A 12,812-nucleotide genomic window follows, 5' to 3' on the forward strand; every position below is an offset into this window, starting at 1 on the left:
AAGTCATTCCAAGCAAAAGGAATTAGCATGTGTAAAATCTCCAAGACATAAAACTATATGGTACAGACTTATATCATTATATACGTTTTTCTATCATTCCCCAAACCTGTGTTTGATCACATAACCTGTCTAGAATTGAGCTCTGACTCTCTCCAGGAAATACATCAAAATGGAACAGATTCCACACATGTTTGAGATACTAGAAAGTCTGGATTTCAGTATGCTTTTCAGTCTACCTACAGACCTATGCTTTCCCTATTACATCAGGAATCAGGTTCCCATAGAACTAGGTATGACAGTCCCAAGACAGAGATTGCTTCATTAGCAAATGTGAACACTCCAAATCTTGGGTGCAGAGGAACGTGCCCCTTCATACCTCCTGCAGCGCATCAGAATCATCTGGAGGGCTTGTCAAAACACACACTGCTGAGCCCCAGCCCTGAGGTTCTATCTGATTCAGCACGTCTAGGGCAAGCCTCAAGAATGTGTTCTTCTAACGAGTTTTCAGATGATGCTGATGCTGGTGGTCCAGGGACTGCACACTTTAGGAACCACTAACTTAGAGTACTGCTCCAGACCCTCTAGCTTAAGCACTTTTAAATTCTTTCACATAACAACAGCTACCACCAGTAAGAATTCTACTTCTGTTAAAATGGTCACAGTCTATAAGCTCCTTGCAAACAAGGACTCTTACCCCGACTGATGAGAATAACAACAACAACAACCAACAACATTTAACCAGGTTTTCGGCATTATTTTAAGCATTTTTCATGAATCACCCATTTAATCTACACAACAACCTTGTGATCTAAGTACTATTATTATCCCTACTTAACAAATGAGGGAAGTAAGATGTGAAGAGATTAAATAACTAACTCCAAGGCAAAGAACCTCAAGTCAGATAGCCTGCATTCAACTCTGGCTCTATCACTTATATGTATGTATGACTCTCCAGATCTTTATATACACCTTGAGAATATCACACAGGGATTTGCAACTGAAGATTGCCTGTCAGTAACATACCTTTCAGAACAAATGGTATTTGTGGAAACGGAATCTGTCGATCAGTTTTTCTGAGCATACATTTACTTCTATATGAGAATGAAAGGAAAGGCTATAAAAAGCTTAGAGATTCTCTGTTCCTCTCATTTTGTAAAACCAGAGATTGTATAAATCTGACAAAATTTATGTGACTTGCCCAAGACCAAAGCACTGGTCACCTCACAGAGCCAGGAACAGACTAAAGATAATCTCAGTCCTTAGTTCTAGGAATACACTTGGTAAAGTGGCTCCCATCAGATTCTTAACCACTATGTATATGTATACTTCCTATCAATATGCCCATAAATAGTCATAGCGCAACTAGGAAAAAGGATAATTTCAAATGGCTCATGTTTTACTTTACTAAACAGAGGCGCACATGAGGGCAGAAGTCTCAGGGTCGAAAGGAAATATAAGACATAAAAAGGTACAAAGACAAGGTTAAAAAAAGTCTGAGGAGTTATTTCCTTATGAACATATGTGAATCGGTAAACTATTCAAGGAAATAATTGGTTCTTGTTCAAGCTTTCCATAAATATTATTTGAAGGAACAGTCTTTAAAATTGAAACACAATCGACAAAAACAAATTTCTAACAAGTGTCCATTACTTTTCTTCTAGCTATGAAAGTCAAAAGGCAATATTTTTTTCTTTATTTTAAAAAAATCAAGTAAGGTAACTGCATTCACAAGCTAAGGCTGAATATTAATTTTGTTTTGAAAAGGCATGCCACTGTAAGGGTAACAACATTACATGTACCAAAGTATTGCTCAAGATTATATAAATAAGCTTGCTTAAAGAAAATCAGCAGGATAACACACGCATTTCTTTTTCTTTTCATCCAACTTGTAGGTATGACTTCACACATACAAATTGTGATATATTCTTAAAGTATAGAAGACACTAGAAGAAAATAATATCCCTATAATTGGATATGGCGTAGCCCTCGCTCACCCATGACTACTATAATGTGTACATCTGAGTAGGTGAAAGAGATGAACTCCATGTCATCTCTTTCACCTAACAAAGGCCCCTTGTTAGGGAGACAGAGCATCTTTATAATTCTTTGCAGCATCCCTTATGTCCTTAATGATTTTCTCCAGCTAACCATTTGGATCATGTTTTTGTTCATCGTTTAGCAATACAGAGCTTCTGTTGGCTTTGGCTGTGTCTATATACTTGTGATTGGTGGTATCAAAACATCATATGTCTGGTATTGTATAGAAAACATAGCTGGATGACTCAATTTTTAAATTTCCAATTGGATTTCTGAAACTCAGATATAGGCCTTGTTGAAATATATATTTTTAATGCTGAACTCATGGAGAATTTAATACATTCATAAAATCTGAAGAAACTGTATTTGTACTTAAAACTGGTAGTTAGGAACACAAAATATTAGAGGTCTAGAGTCAAAAGTCAAGAAATAAAATTCTAGATTAATTAAATATGAAGTATAAAAATGAAACAATTCCTTACTAAAACATGGGAGGTTTTTTTTTATAATCTTGGAATGAGTACATTTCTAAATAGGAAAGAAAAGCTGAGGGCATAAAAGCGTATTTAAAATAAAATAAGGCATTGCAAAAAAATTCAGAGGCAAACAACAAAATGAGTAAAGATATTTGAAACTCACATAACAGTGAGCTGATTTTTAAAATATAAACAGATTTCTTGCAAATGATAAAACAGACACTTAATAGAAACAAATATAAACAGACATTTTATAGGAAAAGAAGTGCAGGTGGCTCATAAACTATATGAACAAGTGCTCAACCTAACTCATAATAAGAAAACTTAAAGTTTATGTTTTTAGGTAGCAAAGAACCAAAAGTCTGATAACACATTGTGTTGACTAGAAGATAAGGAAACGACTAGTCACTCTAAGTGTAAATTTGTATGGTGGAGAGGAAATAGCTATCTTTCAAAAATATAAAAGCATAAAACCTTGACCCAACAATTCCTCTTCTAAGTATCCATCCTCTAAATATAGTTGCACACACGCAGAATGACTTCTGTACAAGGATATTGTTTATAGAATAGTGTGTATCAGCAAAATATTAGAAAGAACTGAAATGTCCTTCAAGAGGAAACTAGGTTAAATAAAATATCCCATTTAAATATGTCCTAACATGGAAAAGTCTTGTAAATACAACATTGTAAGTTAAGAAAAAGTACTGAACAAGATTAGAAAGATAGAGAGAGAGAGAGAGAGACATATACAGATATATAATATTGTGTATGTTGTTAACGCACAGACTGCATCTGGAAGAATACGAAGAAATGTGGCCAGGTGGCAGAGAGGGGAGGGACAGAAAATTGCTTTTGACTATGTTAACGTCTTCTAGTCAAAGAAACACATCCACACATCTGTGGTTGAACGAAGTTGGGTTCACTGACTCTCAGCGAGGAGGAAAAATATACACCATGGCAGAACTGGGGTGTCCTAGTAAGGTGTAAGAAAGGACTTCCAGGATTCAGTCTCATGTTAAGTGATTTTTAAAGGGGCTCAAAGAAAGCAGAATTATTCCAAGTTGAATGCTCTTTGGATGCAGGTGTAATTCTATACTTGGCTATCTTAATAATTCTTATCTAGAAGGCAAGAAGAACAGAGCAACATCCTGTTCCTGGTGATGAAGCAGCACCCACCCATATAAACCAGGGTACAGCAATATTTGATCATTTTGTAGTTTGGACAACTTTCTTGTTTTTGTCTGCATTCAGATATGATTACAGAGTGGCCTTGTTTTTGTCCTGATCCATCATGGTCACGGTGACCTTGCCTGATTTGGTGTCCTGTGAAACTGTTCACATTTGGCCTGCTGATAGTGCCGAGCCAGCTCTTGGCTGTCCAGAACTGTTTTGTTCTTTTTCAACTGTATATCCTTTTTTGTGCCTTTACAATTCTGTACCATATACTTATCTATTCAAAATAATTTTTAAATGAATCTCAAGACTGAAGGAGACCTTAAAAGTCACTGAGTTCTGAAACTATCTCAACCACCACCATGTTCTTCCCCTCCCACACTGAAGGGGTTTTTTCATAAACGCTCTACAAGTACCAGTGCAGCACCTGCTTGAATATCTTCAGTTTCACCATTGTATTCATTTGTCAGGCAGCTCATGCCACAGTGAAATGGCTGTTAATATTTTTGTTCAGAGAAAAAGGCAACAATGCATTTGCATATCTTAATTGTTTTCACCCCAGCATGTTTGACCTCTTCAAATGTATCTTCTCCTATGGAAACTGGTGGAGCAGAATAATTACCTTTCTAATTTTATGTAAAATGTTCCTATTAATACTCTCCAAACTGCTGTTGTCTTTTTTGTGTCAGTGTTCCAACACTGTTTTGCATCTTTGGTATCATTACACTTGCAGAGATTTGTATCTGTTGCTGCTGACAAACCCATTTGGTTTTGTACTCAATTACATGTAATTAGTCTTTTCTTCATGAACAAAAGAACAGGTGTCCTATCAATTCAATCCAAGATACTATGGTAAGGTTGGCTGGACCTAATGATGTCTACTGAACCAAACAGCACACTTCTGACAGATGCTCATAGTAACAAGATTTTTTTTCCAAACAATCAAATGCTTTTACTCCTGCCCACACAAAGTAGAGAAAGAAAAGGCATTTTAACAACTTAGAGGTTTATAATTTTCTATTAAAAAACATGAGTAGAATTTAAATCCTTCTCTGATATTTTTATCTCAATCCACACTCAGAAAATGTAAAAATAAAAATTATTTGTTTTCATGGGATATTTTTAATTAAAATATGTGTGGGGGGATCAGAAGAAAGTACATTAGTCAAAAAACTGGCAAAACCTGAATAAAGTCTATAGCTCAATTTATAGTATTGTACCAAGGTTAATTTCCTGGCTTTGATAATTGTACTGTTGTTACATAAAAGTGGTACCCATTAGGGGAAGCTGGGTGAAGAGTACACAGAAATTTCCTGTATTACTTTGTAATTTTTCTGAAGTCTAACATTATTTCAACAGGAAATGTTAAAAATATTTAGGTGGATAGAATATTTAGCCAATGATGTAGAGAAACTTTTACACAAGGACACATTCATTCATTCGTTCTGATTTTTGTTGAGTGCTTACTATGTACTAATGATCATTCTAGGTTCTAAAGACACAAATGTATAATGGATGGCTAGTGGGAAGCTGCTGCATAGCACAGGGAGATCAGCTTGAGGCTCTGTGATGACCTAGAGGGGTGGGATAGGGAGGGTGGGAGGGAGACACAAGAGGGAGGAGATATGGGGATATATGTATACATATAGCTGATTCACTTTGTTGTACAGCAGAAACTAACACAACATTGTAAAGCATTTATACTCCAACAAAGATGTGAAAAAAAATAATAAAGATACATCAAAGATCAAAACAAAATCTCTTCACTCATGAAACATTCTCCTGCTAGGAAGATCAAAAATAAACAAATAAACTGCAACAATATGCATATCAGGTCATCATAGGAGCTACGACTAGAAAAAAAATACTAGGGTATCAGAATAGGTCAAGGTGAAATGTTTAGTTTTATTAAGGATGGTCAGCGAAGGCCTCTTCAACACGTACAAGAAATATTTTGGCAGCACTATTTGTAATTGCCTTAAAATAGAAATGATAATTATCCACCCAAAAGAGAATGGATAAATATATTTGGGTATGTTCATGCAATGGGATACTTTACAAAAATGAAAATGAATAATATAAAGCAAATATATCACCATTTATGCATCTCACAACCAAAATACTGGGGAAGAAAAATACATAAAAGTTATATATAGTAATGTTCCTCTTATAAAAAGTTTAAAAACATGCAAAATGATGTTATGACGGATGTAAGTATATGCATATATATGTATATATGAAAAAATGTATTTATAAAACTGCACAGAAATAAAAAGTGTCAAATTCAAGATAGTTGTTATGTCTGGTACTGAAGGGAAAAGCAGGACTCCACCAGAAAGAGCACACAAGGGTTTCAAATGTATTGATGTTTTTAACTAAATTTTAAGCCAGGGGTTGGGTATCCAGATGAATTTATCTAAGTCTTATTATTTTGTATATTTAAACTCCTTTTAATACCAACATATCAATAAATGTATGCAGTAGTTTGTCTTAATAAAAAATAAGATATTTTAAAGTTGTGAATTCAGACAGTTTCTAAAAGTTTCTGACAAAATGTAGCACCCTCAGTATGTGTGTTATGCCTAATGCCTCTATATATACGTATATATATTATGCATATGTGTGTATATTTATATGTGGTTGTAGATCTATATTAGCCATTGACCCAGCATCTGCAGAGAGAGCACTTTCAATTATTTTTCTAAAAACATTGAAGGAAGGTATTTTGTTGGTTGACCCCACGCTTTCACCCTCACCTCTCTGCCACTGCCCCGTGATAAACGTCACAGATCCACAGAACAGCTGTCTAGGTAACAGCTGTATCCTGTGGCTACGGCTATTTGGCTCACTTGAGGACTGAATCTATGTTCACCAACTTATAATTTTTCAATCTTTTTTTTAAGTTGGGTGGATGGTTCTGTCTGACAACGGATATTAATATTATCATCTCCAGCCACATCATTTTATAGAAAAAGAAACCAGAACAAGGGATACCCCAGAGATAATACGGGTGACACAGCTAAGCCACATCCTTGATTCTTTCTACCTATACTTGTAGCTTCACTAAATCTGAATTCAAGTTCACATGCAATAATGAAAATTCTACATGGAGAGGAAAGCATCCTCATTCTTCTGTACTCAGTTAAACCTTAAATCATTTAAAGAATGCATTCCCACAAACATAAAGCAACAATGCAAACCACAATAAACTAATCACCTACTTGGCAGAAAATGGGATGAAATTCTTTATAATAAGATCTTTATTGTAATTCATATTTTGTAATGTGTAACATTAAGTGAACAAAGAATAATTTAGAAGGGGTGGACAAGAGCATTTTCACACTCTAGGGATTGTAGATCTTTCCTGAGATCTTTATTTTTAATTTAAAAGATAGTTCACCGTAAAATATCAGACTTCTTAGATTATCTTATGCAATTGGGTAGAATGTCAGTCTAACCACAAAATCACCTCCATCAGAAGACAACTCAATTGGATATAGATTTAATGAGCATTTACTATGTGACTAGTACTAAAGATCTAGCAGGGAATACAGACAAACTTTGGGAAACAATATGATGCCCTGTATAATTTTAGAATAACACGAATTTCCCCCCAGGTATCTGTACACGATTATTCAGAAACTGAAAGATATGATGAAAGTGATCATTCTTGGCTCTGAAGCTTGCAATCAAAATTCTTCTGAAATGCAAATATACTCTCTCAGACCTTGATGATTTGTTTAGTTATCAAACTTGTCACCTATATAGTTAAATTACTTAAACATTATTTCCAGGGATATTATCAATAATCTTTTAATGTTTGCATTTTATCTCAAAAAACTATAAACAAAATTGCAGTTCTACCAGTCTTCATTATCTGTTATCATAATATTTTAATATATTTTCCTTTTTAAATCAATAATTTTGTCTTCAATCAAAATAAAATAACATGTAATATACATAGGTATATATTCAATGTTTACCTTGAGAAGTAACTTCGGTCTTCCAGAAATGATGTTCTAACAATTACTATAACATGTTTACTGTTTGGTTCCAGGATTAAAACACCATTTTGTGCTGGAAGGTCTGCCTTGCTTCTATGAATACTTAACATCATCCTGACTACAAACAGTGGGATGAGAGGAAATTCTTGTCCACTGACCAGTCAGAACTCCTTCAAGCCTCCTACCTTCTTATTGAGTACATAATCTCTGTCCCTTACGGTCTCCTGGCTATAGGGAATCATAGCAAGAAGGATAAAGGAAAAGACACCAGCTTACTAGTAGTTCAATAGTTCCAAAGGTAGCCTGGCCATGCTTTAAGTCTAAGATACACTGGGCCATACATTTGATTGTAATTAGATTGCAAGAAGCTAATATGCCTTACTGTAGTCACTGTTTTCGTCCTTGGTCCCATCAATGGTACCATCTGGGTGCATCTGCAGGAAATATCCCTGCTGGCTGAATAACCTTGTCACAATTCCTTTCAGCTGGGGTTCTGCAGAACAAAATGAAATGATTATTGAAATTTTTTTTTAATACACACTTGCAAATTGTCAAAAACATTCCTGAAGTAAATGCATAAATGTCAATGGTTTAAATATTGAAATAACTATTTGAAAAGAAGGCATTTTGGTAACATATCTGTACTTTTTTTTCTTTCTAGAGGCAGATCAATAAATCTCTGCAACAGTAAACCAAATGTAAATGAATAACAGCTAATTATGATTAGAAAATACAGAGGTGTGCTAAAAAATGAATTATGTCTCTCCCTCCTGCATCTAGTGTCTGCCTGCAAGATGCCGCTAAGTTTGTGGTCCCATTCCAGAATCACTGTTCAGACCAAACAGCCAATGTAATTGCTAAGCTTTCAGCAGTCATAGTCAATTCCGGGAAGACTTCTATTTCTGCTGAATGACAACTCTCTATCTATGTTTCCTGGGTTTTGAAATTCTGATCAAATTCAGGCTTGGTTGAGAACCACAGGAAAAAGCCAAACCCCCATGGCCATGAGATGTCACTGGAAAGTATGTAGAAACAGATTTCACCTTCAGTAAATACTTCAACCGAGTGAGCCCCAATACTACAAAAGTCATTTTTCCAGCACACGCAAAAAGATCAAGCCATGCATATTTCTGTATTTCAAACCAGAAGTGGTCTTCAGCTTTTAAAAACACCCTACACACTAATACCATCAAACTGATCTTTGTATACCACATTTGAATTTTTGTATAGCAGCTAACATAAATATTTAAAGCTTTCTCACTGTGGTACTAGCTGCCAGCAACAATCTATTTTCTACAGAATTACCACCATTCTTTTTTTTTTTTAACATCTTTATTGGAGTATAATTGCTTTACAATGGTGTGTTACTTTCTGCTTTATAACAAAGTGAATCAGCCATACATATACATATATCCCCATATCTCCTCCCTCTTGCGTCTCCCTCCCACCCTCCCTATCCCATCCCTCTAGGTGGTCACAAAGCATCGAGCTGATCTCCCTGTGCCATGCGGCTGCTTCCCACTAACTATCTACTTTCCATTTGGTAGTGTATATATGTCCATGCTACTCTCTCACTTCGCCCCAGCTTACCCTTCCCCCTCCCGGTGTCCTCAAGTCCATTCTCTATGTCTGTGTCTTTATTTCTGTCCTGCCCCTAGGTTCTTCAGAACCTTTTTTTTTTTTTTTTTAGATTCCATATATATATGTTAGCATACGGTATTCGTTTTTCTCTTTCTGACTTACTTCACTCTGTATGACAGACTCTAGGTCCATCCACCTCACTCCAAATAACTCAATTTTGTTTCTTTTTATGGCTGAGTAATATTCCACTGTATATATGTGCCACATCTTCTTTATCCATTCATCTGTTGATGGACACTTAGGTTGCTTCCATGTCCTGGCTATTGTAAATAGAGCTGCAATGAACATTGTGTTACATGACTCTTTTTGAATTATGGTTTTCTCAGGGTATATGCCCAGCAGTGGGATTGCTGGGTCATATGGTAGTTCTATTTTTAGTTTTTTAAGGACCCTCCATACTGTTCTCCACAGTGGCTGTATCAATTTACATTCCCACCAACAGTGCAAGAGGGTCCCTTTTCTCCACACCCTCCCCAGCATTTATTGTTTGTAGACTTTTTGATGATGGCCGTTCTGACTGGTACATCACCACCATCTTTGTCTCTACTTCAGTTTGGGGCACAAATTAGACTACTCTAGCACATTTATAGCCCTATTTCATAAAAATTAGTAGAAAAAGAAAAATGCTGGTTCTGGTGATAAAAATTGAGGCAAGGATAGAAATCATATGACTGGTGAAGTAGTTATGTGTTATCCTCAAAAGGACAATCAATGAATTTCAACTGACAGTGTCATTCCTTCACCAATTTATTAAATCAATATTTACTCAGAACCCCTTTTATTGGGCAGGCAATATGCTAAGTACTGTGTGTTAAACTAAACACATTTATTGATGTTTGAGTCTAGATAAGAGTTCTAGATAAGGATTCAATGCAATAAACTCTTTGGGAATGGATCTGCTCCCTATGACATATGTCTTTTGCACATATGACTAGATCACACATACTTGGGAGTTTGAGGCAATGCCTATATAAACATGTCTTCTTCAAAGCAGTCCTAAGAAGAAGAAAAGTTGCCAAGAAAACTGGTAATGAGGAAGTAGGGTATTAAAAAAAGAACTAAACTGGAAATTAGGCATTCTGATTAATAACTATGTATTCTTACTGTGGTTAAATAAATTCAGTGTATTTATAATTTGAGCACCTTTGACTTAAAGTCTCTTTGATTTGAGAATCTTCTCCTCTAAGTAGTGCCAGAAATCAAGGCATGGATTCATTCTCAATGTGTTGTCTCCATGCTCCTGACCCCCAAGGGACATGTCAGAGAAGCATGTAGCTAGTTAACCACACTGCAAAAAAATATCCTGTACCCCTACCATCTGTTAAGCCCTACCAACCTTCCCAGGCTTAGTTCCAGATCACCTTCTCAGGAAGACTTGGCTATCATAAGTGTGGGTCACTTTTATAATTAGGAGAAATAAAAGAATGTGTGAGCCTCTGCCACAAGGCTAAGTGGTTGACAGGCAGATGCTAATGTGGTACGTTCAGCTCTAGATGTGCAATCGGGAGACCCAGCTTTGAACCACAGTTGCTGTGGGGTCCTGAGCAAGTCACTTAGTATCTGAGGCTGTTTTCCTATCTGTGTAATGGGAAAAAATAATTTCTACGCTAACTATAATAATTTAGAATTTCAGATGAATAAATAAATGTGATAATATGAAATAAAAAAACCATAAAAATATAAATCCTAATTAAGGTCTAATTTTTCAACCCTGAAAATTGAGGAAACAGTGTAAGTAAACCAAAGGAAGTATTTTACAAATAGACTTTGCTGATTCATGTTTTAGTAAAATATTGAGCTTGTAAAGTCACTAAAGAAACCAAAAGATTAAGAGTAGAGGATAGAAAAGGATAGAAGGAAGGAAAGGAACAACTGTCATATAATTCATACTTTATCTCTAATAAACTTGATAAGGTCACTTTAAGAAGTCATGTTTTGATAGGTAATGAGATGCATGGCAGCTGAATCATTAAAGCCTGAAAATGATTGTTTGGGTTTTTTTTCACGCTCCACTTTCTGTAGCTGTAATTAAACACTCCTTTTGCTACGGTGAAGCTATCCCCCTGTTGGGACCCTGGGAATTCAGGTTGGTAACTCCTGTTCAAGATAATGAGCATACGGCTGTTCACCAAGCCCCACCACCCAAGCGCAGTGCAGAACAAGCTCAGAGTCTGAGTTTTAATTATGTGATGATCTATGAAAGTGAATGTTTTACACTATAGCTGTTTCAAAGGAGCCCTGACCATCTATTAAACAAACGCCCTGAACCTAGGATGTGTCATGGAAAGCAGTATAGCCTGCCTGACAGGCCTATACCTTTATTATTATCAAATCCTATCAACCTTTCCAGGCTCAGTTCAAGATCACCTCCACCAGGAAGGCTTGTCTATCATAAGGGAGGATCACTTTTATAATTGGGGGGAAAAAAAATGTTTTGTTGTATTTTAAAGAAAGGGGTTTAAAAAAAATGAGACCACTTTCTGGGATATCTAGCATCCTGAGTGCATTCAACAAAACACGCTTTTTATTTTTCAGACCATGCTTAGGCATCTAACAGATTAATAAAACCTGTGCTGTCCTCAGGGAGCACCCAGTCTAATGCATGAAACATATGTATACATAGTGGGAGATAGCTGTTAAATGATGAACGGAAGCAAAGTGACGTGATGTCACAAGGAGCAAAGGGACTAATTCTGTCTCGAAGTTAGATGAAGGCACCTCACCTGTCACTTGAGGAGTGAATAGCATTTTCATAGGCAAAGAAACCAGAGGAAGGCCACTCCAGAAAAACAATGGATGAAGGAGAAAACAGCATGGCAGACTTTGGGAATGATGCAGAACCTGGTATAGGCATAATTTACAGCAGAGTTTTGCAAATGCTGACACGCAGGTAAGTGCCTACTCTCAACAAATGTTCACAGGTAAACAGTGAAGTAAGAAAAATATGGCCAACAGAGTAAGTTTTTTATTAAGCTAATTTTATTTTCAATTTATATGACTCTCCTTGATTCGAAGATTTTGTTTTTCCATTATTTTTTCATTTTTTTATGAAGCAATGGCTATATTATTTGATGATGGTAAGACATTGGTTTAGTTTGTTCCCTTTTGTACTCTAAAGTAGTAGAGCAAGTACTGCTAGATTTTCTCTAAAATCCATTTCCTCTTTTTCCTGGGCACCCAGCTAGACCATATGTCCTAGCCTCCCTTGCAGTTAGGTTTGGCAGATGAATGAGTGTCATATGGAATGTTAAGTGGAAGTGATGTGTGCCATTTTCAGGCCAAGGCTTTTAAAAGCAAACATTATCCTCCACATTTTCTCTTCCTTAACGCTGGCTGGATTTAGATGATAAAGCCCTAGGAGATGTCAACAAAATAGGAGAATTCTGGTGGAAGAAAAGACAACAGCCATCAGAAATACCCACCTTGGACAGTTAGGTGAATAAGAACTAGCAGTGGTTGTACATAGTGACACCCTTCCTAA

General features: G+C 36.0%; 1 protein-coding gene across 3 annotated transcripts in view; it reads right to left on the reverse strand.

Annotated features, from left to right (window-relative positions):
* The window catches only part of FGF12 (fibroblast growth factor 12), a 566,085-nt gene that overhangs the window by 194,653 nt on the left and 358,620 nt on the right, over positions 1–12,812 (reverse strand). For all 3 annotated transcript variants that reach the window (XM_067738426.1, XM_067738425.1, XM_067738424.1), the window contains one exon: positions 8,073–8,183. In XM_067738426.1, the coding sequence (XP_067594527.1) occupies positions 8,073–8,183 (111 nt within the window). The remainder of the gene's footprint in view (positions 1–8,072; positions 8,184–12,812) is intronic.

This window comes from Pseudorca crassidens, chromosome 5 (assembly GCF_039906515.1).
Source record: "Pseudorca crassidens isolate mPseCra1 chromosome 5, mPseCra1.hap1, whole genome shotgun sequence".
Lineage (NCBI taxonomy): Eukaryota > Metazoa > Chordata > Mammalia > Artiodactyla > Delphinidae > Pseudorca > Pseudorca crassidens.